The sequence below is a fragment of the Papio anubis genome, chromosome 14 (genome assembly GCF_008728515.1).
Source record: "Papio anubis isolate 15944 chromosome 14, Panubis1.0, whole genome shotgun sequence".
Lineage (NCBI taxonomy): Eukaryota > Metazoa > Chordata > Mammalia > Primates > Cercopithecidae > Papio > Papio anubis.
In genome coordinates this window covers 28,825,870-28,851,805 of record NC_044989.1, presented here as the reverse complement: position 1 = coordinate 28,851,805, position 25,936 = coordinate 28,825,870, and the positions used below count along the sequence as shown (strand labels likewise).

Here is a 25,936-nt window from a genome sequence, read left to right as displayed (position 1 = left end):
GAGGCTGACCTGGAGCTTTACTTTTTGTTTTATTTATTTATTGAGACAGTGTCTTGCTCTGTCACCTAGGCTGGAGTAGAATGGCACAATCATGGTTCACTGCAGCCTCGACCTCCTGGGCTCAAGTGATTCTCCTGCCTCAGCCTCCCCAGCAGCTGGGACCACAGGCATGCACCTCCACACTCAGTTAATTTTTTTTTTTTTTTTACTTTTTTGTAGAGATGGGGGTCTCATTGTGTTACCCAGGCTGGTCTTGAACTCCTGGTCTCAAACAATCTGCCCATCTTGACCTCCCAAAGTGCTGGGATTATAGGTGTGAGCCACCATGTTTTATTTTTCATGAATCTGCAATTTGTCCTTCCTTCACCAGGACCACATCATCTAATCCCCTAGGATATCTTCCCCTGAGAGCCCCACGGGTCCCTCTGATTTCAAAGCCAGCCAGGAATAATGAGGAACCAGGGAAGATGCCCTGGGCCACCCTCTGGTCAGCCTCACACTCTCTTGTGACGTTTCTCAAGGAATCTTGGCTTTGAGGCAGCACCCTCGGAGCTCTTACAGGGAACCTCCGAGGGTCACAGTTCCCTCAGAGGTGAAGGTGGTCCTGATAACTGGAAGGGCAGGACTGTACCCTGTGGGTCACCCCAGCATTCCCAGGAAAGGATCCTGGAGGAAAGGGCTTGGAGGAGCTTTATAAAGTGGAGTGAAGAGGTACACTGGTTGGAAAGAGTTGAGAGTTCTGTTCCCTGTGCTTGAAACAGGCTGAGTGGGAAGAAAACAGGTGACAGGAAAGCAGTCCCTGTCAGCCGCAGGGTGGGAGATGAGGGGAAACTAGAAGGGGGACAATGAGAGGGAACCACAAGAAAATGAATGACCCTGAGTAGCTACCTGCACTGAATAACGGTAACTCAAAGGTGTCCTCAATCCCCGTGGAATCTCACCTGCAAAAATAGGTGAGAACACAGAGATTTGTATGCCCGTGTTTATACCAACCTTTTTCACAATCGCCAAAAGGCAGAAGCAGCCAAGTGTCCATTGAGGAATGGATAAACAAAATGTTGTATGCACATTTAATGGAATGTTATTCACCCTTTGAAAGGAAGGGGATTCTGGCCAAAGTGCTGTGGCTCAGGACTATAATCCCAGCACTTTGGGGGCCCTAGGTGAGTGGATCACTTGAGCTCAAGAGTTCGAGACCAGCCTGGCCAACATGGCAAAACCCTGTCTCTACTAAAAATACAAAAATTAGGCCGGGCGTGGTGGCTCACACCTGTAATCCCAGCACTTTGGGAGGCCGAGGCGGGTGGATCACGAGGTCGGGAGTTCAAGACCAGCCTGGCCAACATGGAGAAACCCCATCTCTACTAAAAAAAAAAAAAAAAAAAAAAGAGGCCGGGCGCGGTGGCTCAAGCCTGTAATCCCAGCACTTTGGGAGGCCGAGACGGGTGGATCACGAGGTCAGGAGATCGAGACCATCCTGGCTAACACAGTGAAACCCTGTCTCTACTAAAAAATACAAAAAAAGTAGCCGGGCGAGGTGGCGGGCGCCTGTAGTCCCAGCTATAGGGAGGCTGAGGCAGGAGAATGGCGTAAACCTGGGAGGCGGAGCTTGCAGTGAGCTGAGATCCGGCCACTGCACTCCAGCCTGGGCGACAGTGCGAGACTCCCTATCAAAAAAAAAACAGAAAAAATTAGCTGGGCATGGTGGTACGTGCCTGTAAGCCCAGCTACGTGGGAGACTGAGGAAGGAGAATTGCTTGAACTGGGACCCAGGAGGCAGGGGTAGCAGCGAGCCGAGATCATGCCACTGAACTCCAGGCTGAGTGGGAAGAGAACAGGTAACAGAGCAAGACTCTGTCTTTAAAAAAAAAAAAAAAAAAAATTAGCTGGGTGTTATGGTGGGCGCCTGTAATCCCAGCTACTCGGGAGCCTGAAGCATGAGAATGGCTTGCACTGGGAGACAGAGGTTGTAGTGAGCTGAGATCTCATTACTGCACTCCAGCCTGGGTGACAGAACGAGAACCTCTCTCTCAAAAAAAAAAAAAAAAGGAAATTCTGACACCTGCTACAACATGGATAAATCTCGAGGACATTCTGCTGTGTGAATTAAGCCAGACACAAAAAGATAAACTGTATAATTCCATTTATATGACATACCTAGAATAGCCAAAATCATAGAGACAGAAAGTAGATGGTGGTTGCCAGGGACTGGGGAAGAGAGAAATGGAGAACTAGTGTCTAATGGGGACATAGTTTCTGTTTTGCAAGGTGAGAGTTCTGAAGATGACTGCAAAAATCATGGACACTTACTACCACTGAACTGTACACCTGAAAATGGTTAGGGTGGTACATTTGGTTGTATATTTTAACACAATTCTTTTAATGGGGGGTGCTGTGGTTTGACTGTGTCCCCACCCAAATCTCATCTTGAATTGTAGCTCCCACAATTCCTACGTGTCATGGGAGGGAGCCGGTAGGAAGTAATTGAATCATGGGGGCAGGTCTTTCCAGTGCAGTTCTCATGAGAGTAAGTCTCACGAGATCTGATGGTTTTATAAGGTTATAAGTGGGAATTTTCCTGCACAAATTCTGTCTTCCTTGCCCCCATGTAAGATGAGTGGCATGATTGTGAGGCCTCCCCAGCAACATGGAACTGTTCATCCATTTAACCTCTTTTTCTTTCTAAATTACCCAGTCTCGGGCATGTCTTTCTCAGCAGCGTGAGAATAGGCTAATACAGCAGGGAAAAGCGAGAACTATCTCAAGAACCAAACCCAGGCACGCATCCTCCACCCCCATCCCCACCAAAGGCTGGAGGCTCCACCTGCCCCCGACAGAGCCCCCTTCCCCATCCTGCTACATTTGATCCACTCTTGCTCCTTGAATTCTCTTCCGCAGAGTGAGGCATGTTTACACCTCAGCCCCCAGGAAGCTCACTCCACGGGAAGAGTAGCAGTCCCCACCCAAACTCAGTTCCACAGCTCACACCACCCTCTCCGCTCACGTCTTGGCTAATTGAACTCAGGCTACTTCAGAGCCACATTCCCCAGGTGCAAGGATGTGGCAGTCACCTGGCCGGCAGGTGTTGACTTTTAAGCTGGCAAAGATGGCAAGGCCCTTCTGGGGGCCAGCATGAGGGAGAAAACCCCATTAAACTCAAGCTTAGAAGCAGCTGAAGTAATTAGCAGAAGATTTACTCCTATTAAGCTGTGCTATTATTAGTCCTCGCCTGTGTCAATAAAAATTTTCTTCTCTGTTCCTGGTGGACATGGAGTTAACAGAAGACCTATGGAGAAGCTCTTGCTTTTGAGGTCTCTTGGAAATAGACAAGAAAAAATTACAGTAAGTGGATAAGGTGAAGATACTTGCCCACCTCTGGGCCCTGTAAACTACCCAGACAAGGACAGGTAAATCAGAAAATGCTGATTTTGAGCAATGGCAAAGGGTTCCGTGTCTGGTGTCTAGGACCATCTTACTTACCTACCCTGTTCTCCCCCAGCTCACCTGCAGCCGGCCCTGCCTCACTCGCACCTGCCTTCCGGTAAGGTAAGAGGCCACTCCAGGAATGCTGGAAGGATAGAACCCACACAGAGGCAAGGCCAGGAGCCAGACATGGGGCAGGGGAGAAGCTGAAAGGGCAGCTAGTGTCGAGGTCCTCAGCCATGCAGCATGTGCCGGGCCTGTCTCTGAATGCTCACAGCGGGGCTAGGAGGTGAGGGCAGCAGAGAGACCAGTGATATCATGTGGGATGCAGTCTTGAGAAGTACACGGGAAGAAGGTAATGCCAGAGCCAAGCAGGCATCCCCCAGGTAGAGGAAGAAGAATGGAGAAGGCTTTCCGGGCAGGGCAGCCACGTGTGGGCAGAGCAAGAGGCTGAGAGACTGGCCACTGTGTGGAGGGTGCATACAGGCACCCAGGAGGCAGTGTCAGGGGGAAGCAGCACAGCACAGGGTTGGGGGCTTGGCTCTGCAGCCAGGCTCTCAGGATACATCCTGGGTTCCTCACCAAGGGACCTTGTGCATTTCACTTTTCTAAGCTCCATTCTCCTTTTCTCCACCAAGTGGAATCTACATCCTCCTGGGGGTTGGTCATGAGGATTCAATGATCCAGTGCATAGAGCTGGGGGTGGGAGGAAGGGGGCACATCCTAGAGCAGCAGTGACAGCTGTGGGCCACACGTGGACCTTCCCAAGGCAAAGGAGGAGGCTTTGTGCAAGCAAAAATGATCATGAAACCAAGATAAGTAACCTGCCCAAGGTCAGGGCTGCTGGCGGCAGATGGGTGTGTGGACACCTAAGCCTGTGTCCTTTCTGTGTTGCCACCTCAAGGATCACAAGAACAGATTTCAGCCCTGGAATGAAGTCAGTTGGACTTCTCCTGTGGACTCAAAGCAGAAACAGGATTGGAGTAACCCTTCGTTAGCTGGAGCTTGAGCAAGGCGAGTAGATTCAGACCGAGGCCCCGTCTCCACATAGTACAGTCCCAGCACTGGCCAAGGGGTCCTGTGGGGTTGAAACCCAGCCGGTGCCTGCTTGCCAGGCTGCATATGCTAAAGGCTACACATGGCAACTTTTTCTAATTCTCTTGATGGTGCTGTCAACTGACCAATCCATATGCACCCACTAGGCAGTGTCTATCTGGAAAGGGAGGCTTTTTCTGACTCACACAAAGGTACTCTATAGGCTAGAAGCAGCCTTGTTTGCAAGGAGGAAGAAGCGCACACAGGTTGAGTGTCCCTTATCTAAAATGTTTTGTACCAGAAGTATTTCAGATTTTTTTCTGATTTTGGAATGTTTTCATGATACTTACCAGTTCTACATCCCTAATCCAAAAATCTGAAATCGGAATTGCCCCAATGTACATTTTCTTTTAATGTCATGTCAGCACTCAAAAAGTTTCAGATTTTGGAGCATTTCTAATTTTCTGATTAGGAGGATTCAACCTTTAACAATTTTTTAGAGACACTTTTGCTTTTGTACAAACCTACCTAATTTTGATCAAAACAAAGATTGTCTTCTGGCAATATGGAGATTGTCACACACACAAAAAAAAGATTATCAGAATTTTAAATGATTGGGGGGGAATTATTTCAGGTCTAAGATAACTGGGTGAATGGTTCGACCACAGGCCAGGAGAGAACAGAAATCTACCGGGAGGCTGGGTGGGGTGGGGTGGGGTGGGGCTGGGGGTGCTCACCTGCCAGGCGATCGGTGACATCCAGCACTGCACGGCCACTCAGGAAACGCACCCGCCCAGCAAATGCTGGTAGAAGGCACAGGTTGTCTGAAAGAGATGGGGGATGTCAGCGGCCACACTGCTGGGGACTGAGTGACAGCGCTAGGGGTTTGTAGGGCCACATACTTACAGTGCCTGCATGGGGATGAGGCCTTTGGGGGAGCTGAATTAATTTTTCCAGGTCACAAAGGGGCCACCTAAAGTGAATGTATGTAGCGTGTTTGGGAAAGAATCAGTGGCCTGAAATAGCTAAACTGGCTCCCAAACAGGCCTCATTTATTCCCGCAGATCTGATTCATATTGCCTCTGCATCTCAAAATTGCCATGAGTTTTGGAACAAAATAAAGTAGATAGGTAGGTAGATAGATGATAGAAGATAAATGAATGGATTGATGGATGGATGTTGGAGAGAAGATATTGGAGGATGGATAGATAGAAGATAGATAATAGAGAGGGGTGGATGGATATACAGATACTGTTTTATGGAAAACGGAATCACTGAGCCATGATTACACAAAGGTCAGTAAAAGGTTAGGATTAAAATTCAGAAAGTATAGCTCTTCTCAAAGCCTGAATTTGTGCTTTAACCACCAAGATGTACCCACAGCCAGTGGTGGTTTATTTCTGCACTGAACACATACTGATATCATCTATGTAATAGGCATGGAGCTAGAAGCCAAGTAAAACCCAGTACTCCCATCCCCCTCAAGAGGCTCCTCTGACAAGCAGACAGACGCTTAGACATGAACGCTGACACTGGGTGAGAAGCACTGTGCTCTTGTAACCAAGAACCTGCGGGTCTGAAGCCAGGGTGACCGACTGGCCCTGGTGGGCCCAGGCTCTCCCCATTTCAGCACCGTCAGTCTCCAGTCCCAGGAACCCAGGATGCTTGGTCCTCCTATCCAGAGCAGAAGCACCCGGCTGGCTCTGGCAGGGTCCGAGGAGGGAGTTTGTGGGTTGAGGAGCACGTATTATCATCAATGGTTTATATATGACCTCACTGCCCGGGCCTGATTTTTTCCTTACTTGTAAACTCCAGGTGGTCTGAGTCCCAGACCCAGCATGAATATACTTGCAAAGATGGCTAAGTTTATCATCTATATGCCCCAACATGTCTTTCAGGAGGTTTGGGGAAAGAGGGATTTTAACCCTTTTTTAAAAATTGTCCCAGTGCCCCTGCCCCCAATCCCAGCTCCACCAACCATCCAGCCACATCCAGCTGCGAGGCGCAGCTCCCTGGCTGCCCAGCCATGCCCATGGGTAAAGCTCTGGGGACTGAGCACCACCCCCTTCGTATCTTGAAAGAACTGAAATAGTATGAGTGTTTATTACAGAGATGAGCCACTAATGGCGAAAACACAAGCAAGTGGGGTGGGGACGTTTCCGGAATAAAGAGGCTCTCGGGCTCCTTCATATTCCTGAAGTCGACTGCAGCAGGACCCCATTTCTACTGAATTTAGAAGCCACTCGTTCCTCTGCATTCTAGCTGACACCTCCTGGTTTCTCAAACTATTAAACTTGAAGAGCTTCATTTCTCACAAAAACACACAAGATGAGAAAAATGGGGCTGTCCTAGAAAGGTGTGCTAAGCTGAGAAAGCCACACCATCCTCAGAACCTTCTCCTTGTGGACTGCAGAGAAACCAGCACGCCAACCTCCCAGCATTTTGCAACCACAGTAGTCACAGCTTAATTCAGTAGCAGGTGGGGCAAGTAACAAAATGCACTTTTCAGAGATGTGGCTTTGGGGCTTGCCTGCCCCTGTCAGGGAAGTGAGGGTGGGTGGCCTGTGTGGTGTTAACATAGCAGTCCCAGCACGTGTATCCTGGGACCCAGGAGCCGACCACCTCAAGGCCAGACTTCTCTTTGCAATGGTCAGAGTTTTTAGAGCTCTGCACGAGGAAGTCTTTCCAGACTCACCTTTTCCAAGTTCCTTCAATACCTCAGCACAGAGCCCCCGCATCCCTGGAGAGGTGCACTCAGTGCTTTGTTTTCCTCATCAGGCAAAAGTTTAGCTAAGACCTCATCCCTGCTTCCCTTGCTCTCCTCCTGAGGGATACAGAGGAGAAAATGGACCCAGGTACATCTCTGCTGTTTGCAAAAGCTCCATCCACCCACCAAGAGGCTTTAAAATAATTTGTCCTGGGAGATAAATGAGATGGCAGCTTCTAGAATATTGCAATTAGCAAGATAAGGTCTCAGGGTGCATTGGTAAAGCTGTCAGTTGCATAAGAAGAGGTTTTCATATGAATGGCACCTGTTTGTTTCCAGGTGTTTCTATTTGTCCCACCCCTATCATTTACCTGGGCTCAGATTTGAAGACAAGGACTTCTTCCTCCTTGGTCACTTCCCACAATGCTCAGTCTAGAACATTCTCTAATGTAAGGAACATGGCTGTGCTTTGGTCAAGGATAGGCTGAGGTAAACACCCAGAGTGACTCAGCAAGTTTAGAGCACAGACGTATAACTCCACTTGTTATCACAGCCATAACATGGGAAGGCCATGCCTTGGCCCTATGCCACTATGGTCTGTAAAAGGCATAATTGCCCTGCTGACACTGTGCAGGCTTGTGTGTGCCCAGAGAGAGAGTGAAGCTACTGTCCTCTGTAAGAGAGAATGACCGTCTGCAGATGGACATGGAGCCAGGAAACGGCTTGTGTCTAGAGGGAAAGAGTTAAGCTGCTGACCCTGAAGGCAAGGGAGAGCTGGCACAGCTGTGTGTGGGAGCCAACAGACTTAGCAGCTGAGCCAGGGCAGATGGTGTGAGAGTAAGCTGCTGCTGAGAGCTGCTGCTGAATAAAATCATCTTTCACCTGCCTGCAGCCCCCCGAGTGTTCTTGCTGCTCATCTACCCACTCCCTTCAGACCTCAGCCTGAGCTGGAACCTGACCCTGGACACGTCTAGACCTGACATCTAGACACAGCAGGGACTCGTGCTTCTGGCCCCAAACATCCCCTCTCCCCAGAGCCAGAAAGAAGTGAACTTGGGGAACACTTAAAAATGCATATCCAGCAGAGACCCATGCCAGACCATGCTCCCACGGTGCAGAGCACACTGCAGGTGCTGAATAAATGCTCGTAGTGTGCAGGGCAACGTCAAAACAGGACACAGTGTGCCTGGGCTGGTTTATGAACCCCAGAGCACTACACCCAGGCAATTGGCCTGTCTTTCCACTGGCCACTTTTAGAGTGAAGCCTCGTCTTCAGTTTACCTCCAGGTTCAATAAGACACACTAAAGCATAGCAGTTATAAGAGCACTGAATACAGATTGCCTGGGTTTGAATCCTGGTTCTTCCATATTTTACTGTGGAACACTGGACAAGCCACTTAGCTGCTCTATGCCTCAGTTTACCCATTTATAAAATGGGGATGATACTAATAGCTTTCTCATAAAGTGGCTGTAAGGGTTCAATGAACAAACAGTGCTTAGGATAGTGCCTAGAGCATATAATTACTATGCAAGTATCAGCTATTATTGTTACTATTATTACCTTAAAACTCTGAGAGCCCAGCAACCATCATGGTAGAGAGACCAATGAAGAGGCTAGAATCTAAGTTTTAAAAGCTGAAAATCTACACTCCATTAGCCTAGCCTGGGGCTTTCCTAGGCTCCTTTTCTGCATCACAAGGAAGCAAACACGGGCCTTGCAATGGAGAAAAAACAGCCCCCAGCCGCGGCCCAGAGACTCTGTCATTCCTAGGCTCAGACTCCCCTGTCTACAATGGGGTGGAGGTCTAAGGGGCCTTACGCCTGTCCCATTCAGCCAAGCCCTGAGGCTACCGGGCCACATCATCCTCTGGCTACTGGGAAGCCAGAAAAGAACTTTTAAGAAAGTGTAGGAAACCTGGTAACAAGGACAGTGGCAGCAAAGAAACTGGAGTCCCCCAAATAAGCACAAGACTTGGTAAGTAATGACATGCTGGTTTTACCAGATTCACCATGGCTGCCAACACTAGGTATGCTCATCTAAAGAAAAAACTGGGACTGACACACTTGCACAGAAACACACAAGCTATGGTGCAGCCACCTGATGGAGCTGTTAAAAGTGACTCAAGGCCAGGCGTGGTGGTTCTCACCTGTAATCCCAGCACTTTGGGAGGCCGAGGTGGGCAGATGACCTGAGGTCAGGAGTTTGAGACCAGCCTGGCCAACATGGTGAAACCCCATCTCTACTAAAAATACAAAAAGTAGCCAGGTGTGGTGGCGGGAGCCTGCAATCCCAGCTACTCAGAAGGCTGAGGCAGAAGAATCGCTTGAACCCAGGAGGCGGAGGTTGCCGTGAGCCCAGATGGCGCCACTGCACTCCAGCCTGGATGACAGAGCCAGACTCCATCTCAAAAAAAAAAAGTGACTCAAGAGTATAATCATCTGCAAATGCTTATGCTCTGATTTTTTTTAAAAGCAGGATGCAAATCCAAACGTATAACACAACTGCTGTGCTGAACCCCTATTGACCCCCATTTATAGAAAGGGCATCTGGTTCAAGAGGCCAAAGCAGAGACCCAGAGCCAACAAACAAGACATGGGGTTTTATTAGGGGCTTACATAGAGGGGAGAGAGTCTAGTGGCAGTGGGCTGAATGGGAGCGCCTCATGGCCCAGTGGCGGAGGGCTGGGCAGGAAAATCGCAACCACTTGCAAACAGCATGCAATTTATACAGCGTTTTCACTTAACACCCTCCACCTGGCAACCTTCATTTACCCCAAAACTCAGGGCCTCAATCCCCTGTATCGCTCACGTTCCAAAGGACAGGTCGGGGGCTCAGATGTGCCTCATAAACAAGGAACGAATCTCTGAGTTGGCCACTCCCAGATTCCCTGGCTCAGAAAACACACTTAGGTGTGTCTGCCATTCAGGATCATTCTAAGGGGATGCTTAAGTTATTGCTATCAGCTGCATTTACCCTACAACAATGTGCACAGAAAAAAACTCAAATTGAGAAATGCCAAATGTTAATAATGGTTTCTCTTAAGAGTTGGGACTATGAGTGAGGGATTTTTTTTTCCCCTTTCAACTGCTTTGTATTTTCATTTTCTCAATAATAAGTATGACTTCTTTACAGTGGTAGAAGTGAACTTTAGGTTTTTTAATTAACTAGGAAGACTGCCTAGTAGCATGGGAAACTGGGTAGTGTTAAATGAAAGAAGCAAAATCAAAACTGTATTTACATGATGATTTTTAACCAGGGAATTTGTATATAGACCGACAAAAATAGAAGAGATATTTTTAAGCAGTTTGATATTGGAGAAGCATCACGGATCCATTTTTAAATTCCATTAACAATATAATGTTCATATGATTTATATAAGGTAATAAATTTAAGGTCAGAGAGCAAAAGAGCAAAAGTAGACTTGAAGCCACCCCCATTCCAGGCTTATCTGCTCTCTCTAGTACTAACCAGGGGCTGGAGTAAATTAAGAAAGTTCCTTTTGGCACAGAGAAGCTTGAATGCTGAGGTCTGATCAGGAGAGGATGAGCTGTCAGCAGCCTGATGTTTTAATTAACGAAGTTTCTTCTGTAACTAATCCAGTAACAGAACCCAAAGACAGAGCCACCCAGTTCTACTCAGGAACTTCTTGATCCCAGAATAATTCCCCTGAAATCAGAAGGTCTTGGTGCTGAGTAGAAAGAATGCCACTTGAGCCTTGATCCCAGAGAGGCCTCAAGGCTGGCAGTGACAGACGGCGGAGGTCAGGGAGCAAGCTGCCAACATGTCTCATTCCTTACTACCTCCCATGAAAATGACATGGGCAGAAATCCTCACCTGCTCTGCCAACCAATCCTCCGTTCAACCCCACCCAGCCTCGGAAACCAAGGGATTAGAACAGATGATGTTGGCTTTTTTATCACTGAATTCTAGAATCAGTGAGTTCTAGAAGGTCCCCCAAGAAGGCCATCCTCCCAGCTTGGCTGTGCCATCTGGATTTTATGCCAGAACACATCCTAGCTTGGCATTATTCTTGATCCCCTTGACCTCCAGTGTTGCAGGAAATAAACAGTAACCTGCTGAGCTGTTGCTTTGTGACTTTCCACATTTAAATATTTCACAGCATGCAACAGTTCATCTCCAGCCTGGAGCCCAGAATCTCTTACAGAGCATGAAGAAAGAGGTTTAGGGGAAAACTCCTTCCCATCAAAGAAACTGGATCATATCCAATCCAAGCCACTTCCAGGAGGGGCCTCAGGTGTTAAAGGTCCCCCAAGAAACCACTAGAACCACCAGGCTCAGCTTGGGTGATTTGGGGGGACTTCATACCCTTTCTCTTCCAACCGATTTGATGCACTCTCGGCTGCTACCACCCAATCCCCTGGGACAGCGGGAACTTTAGTTACTTCCATCCGCAGGCCAGGTTCAGACCGTGACAGGCAGATAAGAACCATTCCCAGAGATGGGTTCTACCCTAGGTACTCCCTGGCAATGATGAGTTCCCCTTGTTGGTAACCTACTCCCTCCAGTTCTGACCTACATGGATGTGGAAATCAGCTTGTCACTTCAAAGTTAGGAACACTTTCAAAACCCGTTTTGCTGGCTGGGCTGAGAGGGTGTGGCTTACAGCAAAGCCATCAGATAGCCCATGCCTCACCTGCTCAAAAATTACCTGGATCCAAAACAGTATATCTGGCCAGACACGGTGGCTCACGCGTGTAATCCCAACACTTGAGGGGGCCGAGGCCGGTGGATCGCCTGAGGTCAGGAGTTTGAGACCAGCCAGCCTGGCCAACATGGTGAAACCCCATCTCTACTAAAAATTTAAAAAGTTAGCCAGGCGTGGTGGCACGCACCTGTCATCCCAGCTACTCAGGAGGCTGAGACAGGAGACTCACTTGAACCCGGGAGGCCAGGTTGCAATGAGTCGAGATCGCACCACTGCACTCCAGCCTGGGCAACAAGAGCAAAAATTCCGTCTCAAAAAAACAAAAACAGACAAAAAAAAAAAAAACAAAAAAAAAACAGTGTTTTACCCTTTGGGCTCCACCAGAGACTTTTGCCAGGGATTTACTGGACTCCATTCATCCCTTTGAGGCCCACACCATTCCATTCCAGCCTGAGCGCTGACCTATGGATTAGAGAGGAAGACAGCCAACCCTTCATCTTGCACTAAAACCTCTGACTGATGAACCACAGGGTACCATACCCATGGAAGCCCTGTCCTGGAAGGAAGAACTGAGGCATTGTCCTAGTAGCTACAATCCTGCTACCAGGTGAGTTCAGATCACAAAAGCAGGCCACCCCCAGGCTCTCCTTTCCAGGACGCCCAGTCTAGTGGGAGTACAACAGAGCCCCAAATAAGAGGGACCTGAGTCTTGTGACAATGTGAGACACTAGATTCTGTTGCCCAAAGCACCACAGTTCCAGCGAGCTCAAGGAGGCTGGCCTCATGGCAAAAAGTGGTAACTAAAACACCCGGAGAGGGAAGAGTTAAAAAGTCCTCTCCCCAGACAAGGATGCTTATCCTCTTCAAATAGCTAAAGCCTATTTCGCTTGGTACAGGTTTTCCCAATAAATCCAAGGCCCATGGTGATTTACCAAGAGCCTTGGTTATTGGCAACAGCAATCTCACTTACCCAGAGCAACGCTGAGAACAAGCCGTAATTTAGAGCTGGATTTATATTGTTTGTTCTACAGCAACAAACTCAGCAAATCATAAATTCCCTCTGAGATGAAGAGCGGAAATTGACAATATTTATGAACTCAAGAGGCAGAGAGGGACCTGACCAGGCCTTTGATTTGTAACTGAAACTTTTCCTGGAGCCTCCAGCCAAGGACATGGTGGCTGTCCCAGCCCCAGGGAGCTGGGCTCAGGCCAGGAAGCGGGTTGTGTGGGGGACGGGGGCAGCAAGTGTGTCAGGAGGTGTGTCCAGCCTCTCTAAAGGATGGTCTTTGGATGCTAAAGCCAAGACGTTGCTCTATGCTCATCAGGACACACAGCAACAAGGCAAACAGGCAGTTTTCAGGCCATGAAGCAAGGCTTGTTTGGGAAAGCTCATCCTTATACTGGGCTGGCCATAAGTCCACTCATGTGCTACTTTCTCCACACACCCAAAGTTTGGAATTTGCACTTTGATCCACGTACTGGATACACCAAACATCACCTTCTATCATCCATGAAAGGAATAAGAAAACACAAGCAGATGCACCAACATTTCCCCTAACATTCCAGAAGCAAGATGTCATACCGAGAAGCTCTCACCTTTCCTGATGTCTCTTCCATAGCTCCCACCTTTTTTCCTTCTATCCTCTTTCCCCTCCCTCCACTTTCCCTCCCTGCCCATCACAACAAACCCCACACCAAGCCCCGGCCCAGCTTAAGCCTTCTCAGCACTCCTGACTCACTCACTGTGGTGCCTTGTGGCCCTGGGGGGGTCACTGCCCTCATGTGTCTGTGAGGATGCTGGACTGGATCATCTCCACATCACCTCTACTTCCAGTCGTCCAGAGGTGTGGGTGGCTGTGACATGGAAAAGCTCACCAGCCAAGAGCCTTGGAGGCTCTGGTTTCCACCTCTGCCCTACACAGCCTCTGGTGAAACACTTGGCCTGGGAACCAACCAAAGCCTTATCCACCTTGCAGATTTCCAAGCAGGAAGGTGGACATGGTGACCAGAGCCACACAAGGCCAGGTGGGACACTCACCCAGGCTCTCAACCATCGCATCCAACACAGCCACAGCAGCAGCATAAATCCCCGAGTTCTTGGAGTTCAGGTTGTCTGCAACAGCGATGATGATGGAGAGCAGCATGGGGTGCAAGTTCTCTTTGAGGAGGGGGATCATCTTGGCGAGGGACTCCAGCGCCCACTGGCTCACTTTCTTGTTGGAATCCTGAAGCCTTGGGGTGAAAGCATCAAAGACCTATTGAGGAAACAGAAACCAAGAACCCATGGGAACCCAGGCTGGGCGGGACTCTCACAGTGCAGGCAGCTTGGACCTCACCCGGCCCAGCTGAGCGAACTCAGCAGAGACTCCTCCTGCGTCCCCAACCTATGCCAGAGCACTCCCAAAAACGAAGAGCTCACCTCCTCAAAAGGGTGGGCAAGAGGGGAGGAACCGACAGGTATTGAGCACTCATTGCATGCCGAGTGTCCAGGGCATCTTGTTAGTTGCTCTGCAATCTCCTTTTTACTGAATGATCTCAACAACCCATGGAGCACATGTTACCACCCCCCGCTTTCCCATAAACAACAACAACTGGGGCTCCAAGAGGTTCAGTGATTTGCCTGAGATCACACGGCTAGTAAGAAACGTGGATGGAAACCCAGGTCTGCTGACTCTGAGCTGTGTCTTTGCTCAGCTGTGTAACTGACTGTCAGCAGCCTCACTCCACCAAGAAGCAGGCGCCACCCGAGTGTTCAGCCTGTGAAGGGCTTGTACCTGCTCCTAACACACCTGTCCAGCCATCACCACCCAGTCACCTGTCCAGCCACATGCTCTGCCCCCAAACATGATGCACCTAGCTCCCCAGAAGCAACCCAAGGCCTCACCATAGTATCCTCCACCTCTCCCTCCTACCCTCCTCGCTGTAAATCTGCTAGAAGGACAAGAGACATCTCTGAGCATTTCCAAGGTGCCAGCAGAGGCGGTGCCCTTGCCCACTCAGCCGATTCCAGGTAGTCTCCATGTTACAAAGACCAACTGCATAGCAAGTGCTCCTTACACCCCGAGAGGTCTGACACAATGTCCAACGCCGTTCAGAGTTTTCAAACTTCAAGCTGCACCCCCCAGGGGAGAGACAGGTGGGAGAGTAGAAGCAGGTGGTGCTCACCTGGACCAGGTGGGCAGCGACGAGCTCCGGCTTGGCCTTGCAGAACTCCAGGAGACGCCCCACGCCTTCCATCCGGGACCGGAAGTCCTTGGCCTCCAGCAGCCGCATCAGCTCCCGTAGCTGCTCCACCATCTCCCCGCTGCCCTGCAGCATGGAGCGCGGCCCCACCAGCCTTGGGCCATTGGAGCTGAACCTAGGTAAGGAGCATGGCATCTGACCCCCAGGGAAAAGCCCAGGGGAATGAACCCACTTCTGGTCCCATGCCACCTCCTACAGGGCGGGGGGCAGAGAGGAGAGTGTCACCTGCAGCTTAGTCCACCCCCAGCTTCCCTCCACCTACAGCTTGTTACCCAGGGCCCCATCCCCTTGTCAGGGGTCAGGGCTGTCTCTTCCTGCCTTTTTCTCTTTTCAGAAGATATGTAAGCAATGGGGAAAGTCAGAGTGAGGGAGTGGCTATCCACAAAAGGATGACTGGTACACATTTTTTATTTTTATTTTATTTTTTTTTTGAGACAGAGTCTCATTCTTGTTGCCCATGCTAGAGCTTAATGGCACGATCTCGGCTAACTGCAACCTCCACCTCCTGGCTTCAAACGATTCTCCTGCCTCAGCCTCCCACGTAGCTCGGACTACAGGCATGTGTCACCATGCCCGGCTAATTTCTGTATGTTTAGTAGAGATAGGGTTTCAGTATGTTGGCCAGGCTGGTCTCGAACTCCTGACCTCATAATCCACCCACCTTGGTCTCCCAAAGTGCTGGAATTACTTTTCAACTGGTGCACATTTCATGTAAGAGCAGGGAAAGACCTTGGAGGTCATCACGGCCAACCTTCTACCTGGCTCCTATATCCTGAGCCATGGCTGGCTAGGCTCTGCTCACACTCCCCCAGCGACTGGGGACATTGTAAAAAGTCCCATTTTCTTACGCTGGGATCATCTGTGCATCACAGCCCGCTAGCCCCTTCTAGCCAGCATGAGAACAGCTCTGTGCAGAACTACTACCTTTCAGCTCCAAGCCTAGGTCATTGGCTCATGCCCTATACCCCGGTCCTATCCAGCAGAGCCCACTGTCCCTCATTCTGTGATTCACTCCTGCATTCCACACTCATTGTCTACTGAGAGCCAAGAGCTGTGCTGAGCACTGAGAACTGTGAGATGAGAGCACAGCCTTTGCCGTTAGGAGCTCACAGACAATGAGAGATAGATAAATTAACAGGGTTGACAGAGGTATGACGAACAGGCCAGCCTGTCACCCTGAGGACATGGGGGCACAAAGTGGTCGAGCTTCCTGGAGAAAGCGACAGGTGAGCTGAATCTTGCAGAACCAATAGACATGTTCTAGGTATAGATGGCACCTAGGATAAGCAAAGGCACAGCAGGGAGAGAGGATGTAGAGGGGCGTGAATACCAGCTGCTCTTGTATTTTGCTTATCCCAGGTGCTGCTCTGGTCAGGCTGAGAGAGGAAGAGTGGGAGAGGGGCAGGAAGTTACCTTTGAAGAAGTGGGCATGGGGTTTCCCTGTGCCCTGCTAGGGAGTTCAGATGGGATCAGCCCAGGACATTGCAGAGGGGCTTCAGTTTTTTTTTTTGTTTTTTTTGTTTTTTTTTGTTTTTTTTGAGACGGAGTCTCGCTCTGTAGCCCAGGCTGGAGTGCAGTGGCCGGATCTCAGCTCACTGCAAGCTCCGCCTCCCGGGTTCACGCCATTCTCCGGCCTCAGCCTCCCGAGTAGCTGGGACTACAGGCGCCCGCCATCTCGCCCGGCTATTTTTTTTATTTCTTAGTAGAGACGGGGTTTCACTGTGTTCGCCAGGATGGTCTCGATCTCCTGACCTCGTGATCCGCCCATCTCGGCCTCCCAAAGTGCTGGGATTACAGGCTTGAGCCACCGCGCCCGGCCGGGGCTTCAGTTTTAAGCACAGGCGTGACCACTGGACTCCTGCTTGGTTTCTAACTGCTCCCAGCACCCCCACACCCCCTCCTCCCAGCCTCTCAGTCCATGCCTTCTCATCTGCCTTAGTTTAGGCTGGGCCTCTGAACTAGTCCCAGGCTGGTCACTCTGGTGGTTAAAGGATCTGCTGGTCTAAGCGAACGGGGAAACACTGAGCTCACGCAGAGAGCTCTCTCACTGAGCTCACACAGAGAGATCTCTCACTGAGCTCACACAGAGAGATCTCTCACTGAGCTCACACAGAGAGCTCTCGCACTGAGCTCACACAGAGAGCTCTCGCACTGAGCTCACACAGAGAGCTCACGCACTGAGCTCACACAGAGAGATCTCTCACTGAGCTCACACAGAGAGCAACCACTGATGCTAGTGGAATCTCACCCATTCAGCTGGGACTGCAGGAACCAACTTCTACTGGCATATGCTCCCAAGGCCAGGATTTGCTCTCCCTGGGATTTGGGTTGAGGGGGAACACATCCTACAAATTCATCTATTAGTATTGCAGACCCAACTAGGTGTCAGCGGTACCCCAGATCCATGTATCCACCCCAGAGCCACCCCTGGCCATGGGCAAGCAGGACACCTCTGTCAGAAGTCTTAGATGTGAAGCCCAGAGAGACAGGAGCAGCCATACCCCTCCTTGATGGGCAGCCCGTTCTCACACACCACCAGACTCCTCGACACCTTGAGGCCTTTGGCAGAGGGAAGTTCATCATTATCTTCTATTCCCTTGAAAAATACACACAGAGCATGAGCCAAAAGGAGTGGCCCTCCAGGGAACTGCCAGACATTCTAGTGGAGACATAACGGCAATAATCCCTTCCACCTAGGAGAGCTTCAGATGTCACAGTTGAGACTTCCAGAGCCCTGAAAGTAGCTGGGGCAGAAATCAAGATCCCCAGTTAACAGATGAAGGTGTGGAAGCCCAGGAAGCCTCAAGGAACATAGGCAGTGTGGGGGCAGAACCAGGTGTGAGCACAGAGGACAGAAATCACATCTATCTCACCTATCAGGAGTAGTGGATGAAATCAACACCTCTGGAATCCACTCCCCACTCCCCTGACCCACTCGAAGGCTGCCAGGCTCAGCACTGTCGCCCCCACCCCCAAAAGACCATGACCCACTCATGCCCCACAACTCACCCGCTGTTTAATGGCTGCCATGACCTTCTGCAAGTCGTAAGATGGGAGGGATTGCTTCAGAAATGCATCAAACTTAGTGTTCGCCATCAAGATATTCACCATCTTCCGGCCATAAAATCTGCCACAGGAGAGTGAGATAAAGCAACAGCCTCCGAAATGCATAATAAATTTGCTTTACAGCTTTACATAATCTTCCTAATTAAAGAGAGTTTTTAATACTTTTTCTAATTACGAAAGCAATCCCTACCCAGTTAAAAAATAGATTAATAAAATAAACATCATCCATAATCCCATTACCAAGAGAAAATCACTATTAAATTTTCACATATTTTCCTATAGTCTTTTTTCTGTGGCATTTACTTTAGTTGACATCAGAATGTATATACAAGTTGTATTCAGCTTTTTCACTTTATCATTCATTAATCATCTTCCCAAGTCCCTTAAAACTCTCCATAAACATCCTTTTTAATGGCAACAAAATATTCCGTTGAATGGCTATACCAAAGTGTACTCAATTTTGTTCTAATATGGAACATTTAGAAGTCTGAGAAAGGGTAAAGTGGGACAATATAGGAGGGAGTAGTTAATCTACCTGATGAACAGTGGTGGCAGGTGAGGGAATCAAGGAGGGCTTCATAGAAGAGGGGACATTTGTGTTGGGGCTCAACAGATAAGTAGGAGTACACAAGTGGGGTGAGATTTGGGGTACGTTGGAGGAAAAGGGTTATTTAGGTCTATAACACAGCGTGACATGTCAGCAGGGGGGATATGTTGGAGAATAGTGAGCAGGGGTTGGACACAGGAAGCAGACAGGCCAGAGGAGAACACAGGACCCTGTTTAGGGAGACATGAAGGAGTTAGACTACCTCAGTTTGCATGCAATAGAAAGCTGAATAATGATTCAATTAGTACATTAGTCAAAATGTCTCTAGCAGCAGTGCAGACGACGGATCAGTGGAGACAAGGCTAGGGGCCAGGAGACTTATTAGGAGGCCACCATAATAGTCCAGGCAAAAGATTGTGCAGGCCTGAAATCAGGCAGTACAGTGAGGATAAGGAAGCACAGTGAGATCCAAGAGCTGCTGAGAAAATGGCAACTACAGGATTTGGTAGCTGGTTGGAAGTGAAGCAGGAAGCATCTAAAATCATAAATCATATTTCATTCAAACCTAAGACTCCATTAATTGTAAAAGGCACCCTTACTTTATTTACCACTAAGGAAAATCAGAAAAATTAAAACTGGTGATTTCCACAGCCTCCAATGACACTGACCCATGTGAGAAGGCAATCTTTCTATGTGCTATCTCAGAAACAGAAGATAGCATTGCTTGTCAGTATTTTTCTTCCTTAGTTCAGGTAAAGTTCTTAGTGATTGCTTCACAAAAAAAATGTGGGAGTTGGTCATTCCTTCCACAGTGAGAGTTTGCTTCATTGATATCTAATGGATATCCACTGATGTTGCCATGCCTTTTCTCATATACAATGATGATTCATTTCAATTGCAAATAATAGTGTAATATTCCTAAGAAACTTTAAACAGATTAAACTCAATGATTCTCCAGAGAGCATCCCAAAATCACTTCTGAAAATAAATTTAAAAGTTTACAAAGAAAGGCTCACAGTGTGGTTCCTACAAAGGAAAATTTAATTCAGAAAATAATACTCTGAGCGACAATGACTAAGTTTGTGAAGGTGCAGATAGTATAACTACATCATAAACTGGGCACAGTGGTGCGTGCCTGTTGTCTCAGCTACTTGGGAGGCTGAGTCAGGAGGATTACATGAGCCCAGGAGTTCAAGGCTGTAGTGTGCAATGGTCACACCTGTGAGTAGCCACTGCACTCCAACCTGGGCAACGTGGCAAGATCCCATCTCTTAAAACAACAAAAATGCCTATGTCATAATCACTGCCTAGCCCAACTGAAACCCAATAGCAACTGTGAAATGCCTGTCATTGTAAGATACATGTCAATTTTAAAGATATTAAAATCAGGGAAGGATGTGTGTCTTGAAATCAGTGAAGGATGTGTGTCTTGAAATCAGTGAAGTATGGGAGTCCCCATTTTGTCTCTTGGGTGGCTCAGTAAATAACAGTCACTTTTAACGATAGAGAGAACACAGAGAAGCAGACTTGGAGAGGAGGCAATGAGTTCATTTAGGGACACTCAGCACTGGAGATGGCAGTAGGACATCAGGTGGTGGGTCCCATGGAGGCTTTAGAAATAGGGGACTGATGCTTGAAGAAGGGTCTGGACTGGAGGGCAAGAATTGAGAAGCCTCCAAGTTTGCTGGTGGCTGGAGCCACCAGAAGTGAAAGTCAGGAGAGGGAGATGAGGACTAAAGACACCTTGGCAGCACCTACACTCAGCTGGCAGTCAGGGACAGAATGTCACAGAGGGACAAGAAGAACACCCAGAGTACAGTGCCATGGAAACCGGGAAGGACAGAGTTCTAGGAAGGAAAAGGAAATGTAGTCACCACCATCTAGTGTGGGGAGTGGTCAGAATGGAGAGGACTAGCAGATATGGAGAGACTTTAGACCTTGATTTCCATCCCTCTAACATTTAAAACCAACAAACAAACCAAAACCTTCTACGTCTTTTTTTTTATGTTGCATGACAGTGTTACACAACACTTTATTATATAGTAGATGCTCTAGGAGATGCTACACAAAGGATGGTTGTTTATAGACATTTCATCCCATTCCTCCAGTCCCCCTAAAGTGACTCTTCAAAGCATTTGCCCCAAATTTAATGGCAATGTGATTTATGATTTTTTTTTTTTTTTTGAGACAGGGTCTCACTCTGTTGCCCAATCTGGAGTGTAATGGCCCTATTTCAGCTCACTGCAACCACTGCCTCCTGGCCTCTTATCTCAGCCTCTCATGTAGCTAGGACCACAGGCACATGCTACCATGCCCAGCTAATATTTTGGTATTTTTTGTAGAGACAGGATTTCACTGTGTTGCCCAGGCTGATCTCAAACTCCTGGCCTTAAAAGATCCACCTGCCTTGGGCTCCCAAAGTGCTGGGATTACAGATTTAAGCCACTGCGCCTGGCCAGGCAATGTTTTGTTTGCTTGTTTTTGTTGTTTTTGTTTTAATTTTTTATTTCCATAAGGTTATTGGGGAACAGGTGGTGGTTAGTTACATAAGTTCTTTAGTGGTGATTTGTGAGATTTTGGTGCACGCATCACCTGAGCAGTGTACACTGCACTCAATTTGTAGTCTTTCATCCCTCAACCCCTTCCCACTCGTTCCTCCTGAGTCCCTAAAGTCCATTATGTCATTCTTATGCCTTTGCACCCTCATAGCTTAGCTCCCACTCATGAGTGACAACATACAATGTTTGGTTTTCCATTCCTGAGTTATTTCACTTAGAGTAATAGTCTCCCATCTCATCCAGGTCGCTGCAAATGCCATTAATTCATTCTTATTTATGGCTGAGTAGTATTCCATTCTGTGTGTGCATATATATACACACATATACATACATACATATCACAGTTTCTTTATCCACTCGTTGATTGATGATGTGGCCTTTCGGCTGTTTTCACATTTTTGCAACTGAGAATTGTGCTACTATAAACACGCATGTACAAGTATCTTTTTTGTATAATGATACCCAGTAGATACCCAGCAGTGGGACTGCAGGATCGAATGGTAGTTCTACCTTTAGTTCTTTAAGGAATCTCCACACTGTTTTCCATAGTGGCTGTACTAGTTTACATTCCCACCAGCAGGGTAGAAGTGTTCCCTTTCACCACATCCACGCCAACATCTATTATTTCTTTGGTTTTTTGATTATGGCCATTCTTGCAGGAGTAAGCAAAACCTTCCACTTCTCCACTGATATTCCTCATTTCAGCAAATGGCACTATTATTCGCCACTGTTCAAGGTAAAAACTGAAGAGCATCTTCAGTTCATCTTTGAAACCCTTACCACCTGCATCCTGTTGGCTCTGTCTTCAAAATACACCCAAAACCACTCACCACCCTCCAGTCTGAGCCTCCAGCCCCTCTTGCCTGGACTGTGGGGCAGCCATCATCTGCTGTTCCTCCTGCCTTTCTCTCTCACTACCAGTCCTGCAGCAGCCAGAGAGCCTTTATTTTTTTAAATCATAAAGGCTAGCATGCGTGTAAAGAAATACTCAAACTCATTATTAATAAGCAGGGGGGCAAAGCACTCTAAAACAATGATGAGCTGTCATTTTTACCCATTAGATGGATAAAAATTAGAAATCCAGAAATTGTCACACGTTGAGAGGCTGGGCAGGAGAGAGGCAGATGCGGACCTCAGGCAGGGCGGGGCTGCTGGTGCACACGTGTGCCTGACCCACAGTCCTGCTCCTGGGCACGTCCGAGGAGGTGCCACGCAGCATTGTTTGCAGCAGGGAAGAACAGGAGAACTGCAGGCACTACATCCCTCAGGGAGCACCCTCAGACATGGGTACCCTACAAGAATGCCTGGCCTGGAGCTCAGCCATCCAGAGTGGGCACGGCCTCTGAAGCCCCGACAGGTGCCACACGGTCTCCAGTCGGGGCGGGGATGGAGTGAGGGGTGGAGACCTACACACTCATCTAAATGGATGTGGTAGTAATAAGCCCTGAACTGAGGAGTGTGAGGAACTGAGCCCCAGCCCTGGCTTTTGAAGACAGTCAACCAGATCCTCTCACTCTCCTGCTTAAAATCCTCTAACACCTCCTCATACTTCCACTAAGAAAACTCTCCAATGACTTCCAATCACACACCACCCAAAATCCCAACTTCTGACCTTCGCCTAAGAGAATGTCCCTGACCTGGGCCTGCTGCCCACCCTCACCCCACCCCTCACTCACTGTGCTCCACCAGGCTGGCCGTCCCCACCCTTGGACCCCAAGCTTGTTCCCATCCAGTGGCCTTTGTGACATTTCCTTTGCCTGATCCTCAAAGAGCTGGCTCCATGTAGCCATTCAGCTCTCAACTCAAATGTCACTCTTAAAAAAGGCTCTCTAAACCCTCAATCTAAAGCAGCCCCCAGCCTAACACCATTGCATTGCAGCCTCTACCTCCCGGGCTCAAGAGATCCTCCCACCTCAGCCCCTCAGTAGCTGGGACTATATGTGTGCAACACCACCCCTAGGATTTTTTTTTTAAGTAGAGGCAGGCTCTCACTATGTTACCCAGGCTGGTCTCAAACTCCTGGCCTCAAGCAATCCTCCTGCCTTGGCCTCCCAAAGTGCTAGGATTAACAGGTATGAGCAACCACATCCGGCCTATTTTTTCTTTATATCCCTGATATGTATCTAAAATTACTCTAATTATTTATTTATTATCTGTCTCCCTCGACTAGGAAGTAACTCCAAAACAACAGGGGCTACATTTTTCTTATTCACTGCTGTGTCCATAATAACAAAAAGAGTGATCCTTAAATATCTCCAGAAAAAAAGGCCTGAATGGTCTTACAGAGAACGGTGCTGGGGTGAGGTAGAAACAAGAGCAATACTCAATGGGTAGAGGGGAAATGGAAGACCAGAAAGTGGAGGCAGGGAGTCAGGACCCCTCCCTGGATGGGCTTGGCTTGACGGAAGGGATGGGACAAGAGCTAAAAGGAAAGGACACAGCTTCCGCCCACCTGCCTGTCCCTCCACAAGATCCCAGGGAAGCTGAGCTGTGTGCTCCAGGCCCCTCAGGGCTGGCTGGTTGGTTGCCTTCTCTGCCCCCAGGCCCCTGGCCCTGTCCTACCTGGTGTCCTGGTTGGAGTCCTGGGCCAGCCTCACCAGGTTGTGCACCAACATGTCTGTGCTGTCTCTGGAGCCCGAGAGAAGCTTCTCAGCACCGATCTGCTCCAGCACAGCTGACAGGTGCTCGGCTGCATATTTCCGGACCAAGGGGCTCCGGTGGCTGAAAGGAAATCATGGCCCCGGGGTCAGTCTCAGGATAGTGGTGTGGGAGTCCCCAGGCTGGCAAACATGGATCTACCATTGCAGACCCATGCTTCATGCCAGCCAGGGGCTCCAAAACTACATGTCCCCATGTGAGCTGAGGGGAATCTTTGAGGAAAGAGCACTCACTTTCTACTAACAGGGTGACAGCAACAACAGGAGAGGGAAGGAAACCGACATGAAGCTACACGATGTTCCCCAATACACCGTATGCCTCCTGTTCCAGGGAGCTTCCTGCACACATAACCTTCCTTTTTCTAAATACTCTTCTCCATCTTCCCTCCACCTAGAAAAGTCCTACCTAACCATCGTCCCCTCTTCCTTCCTTCCCCAGCCCCACAGGCAGAATTAGACGTCACACTCACTGCCCAAGGTAGCTGTCTTTGTCCCCGGGGAAGGACAGTTGCACCCTTTGGGCCCCCATCAGGCTGCCAGCTCCCTGTGGGCGGGGACCAGGTTGTCTGTCTCTCTTGACTAGGAAGTAACTCCAAAACAACAGGGGCTTCATTTTTCTTTTTCACTGCTGTATCCATAATGACAAAAAGAGTGATCATTAAGTATCTCCAGAAATAAAAGGCCTGAATGGTCTTACAGAGAACAGTACTGGGGTGAGGTAGAAACAAGAGCAACACTCAATGGACAGAAGGGAAATGGAAGGCAAGAAAGTGGAGGCAGGGAGTCAGGACTCCTTGCTGAATGGGCTTGGCTTGACGGAAGGGATGGGACAAGAGCTAAAAGGAAAGGACATAGCTTCTGCCCACCTGCCTGTCCCTCTGCAGGATCCCAGGAAAGCTGAGCTGCGTGCTCCAGGCCCCTCAGGGCTGGCTGGTTGCCTTCTCTGATCCCAGGCCCTTGGCCTTGCCCTACCTGGTGTCCTGGCTGGAGTTCTGATTCCCCCTCTGTGGCAACCCCACTGCCCTGCTGGTGCCTGACACATCCCTGGCGCTCAGCAGGAGCTTAATGCATGTTTGCTGAACTGAACTGAGAGAGGAGGGAGACGAGGGATTCATGGGTGAGTTGGTGACCATAACAAGTGGCACCTGAGCTCTATAAGAGAAACCTGTCAGAACGGCACCTCTTTCAAAGGGCCTCTCTGTTCATACTCCATCAGAAAGCACTGACCCTTTTGTCCCGTACAGTCCCACCCCAGTGGAACACAGTGGGGGACATCAGAGCTCTCCCTACTCAGCTTGGTCCTTGGACCAGCAGCACTGGCATCTGAACCAGAATCTGCATTTCAGCAAGATCCCAGTGGACTCAGATGCACAAGCCGTGACCCTGGTTCTTGTTGACAGTGATCAATTGCCTGTCCCTCCATGCCAGCACCTTTTATCCATTATCTCACATCCACCTCATTAGCTACTATTATCATCATCATTCTGCAGGTGAGGAAGCTGAGCCAAAGGGAGGCATCCAGAAAAAAAAATGCAATTCATTTCTCCTAAGTTAATTATAGACACAGTAAGCACTCAGTGAATGCAGGTACGGGCAGGCACCATTCTAAATGTGCTTTCATGAGTCAATCCAATTCCTTCTCATAACAACCTCATAAGGTAGACACCATTATTATCCCCATTTTACAGATGAGTCAACTGAGACTCAGAGAAGTGAAGTGACAATCAGGATGTGAACCCAGGTGATGTGGCTGGGCAGGATCTCACCCTTTGCAATATGCTATGGTGCAGTTACTAAAGGTCTCCCAGCTGGTCCAACAGGCCCCCGGGGCTACTGAGAAACCTCATGCATCGGTGCAATGATCCACTTATGGGGTGGAGAGGCCTTTTGCTCTGTGGGAGAAGCGGCTTAGGAAATGCTTTTGGTTTTGCCTTTAGTGTGGGTTGTTAATGACAGGGAAAACAAATCTGCAGAAAAGCTCCAACAGGAGCCCAATACCTTCCCCTCCCCAGGAGCAGATCCAGTGGGGCAAG

At 48.9% G+C, this 25,936-nt stretch overlaps 1 protein-coding gene across 1 annotated transcript in view; it reads right to left on the bottom strand.

The window, feature by feature from the left end:
- TOGARAM2 (TOG array regulator of axonemal microtubules 2) overlaps positions 1 to 25,936 on the bottom strand; it is a 56,157-nt gene that overhangs the window by 1,832 nt on the left and 28,389 nt on the right. Inside the window, 6 exon segments of the mRNA XM_021924705.2 lie at positions 5,196 to 5,282; positions 13,871 to 14,087; positions 14,998 to 15,190; positions 17,577 to 17,671; positions 18,085 to 18,202; positions 23,809 to 23,967. Coding sequence (XP_021780397.2) covers positions 5,196 to 5,282; positions 13,871 to 14,087; positions 14,998 to 15,190; positions 17,577 to 17,671; positions 18,085 to 18,202; positions 23,809 to 23,967 — 869 coding nt within the window.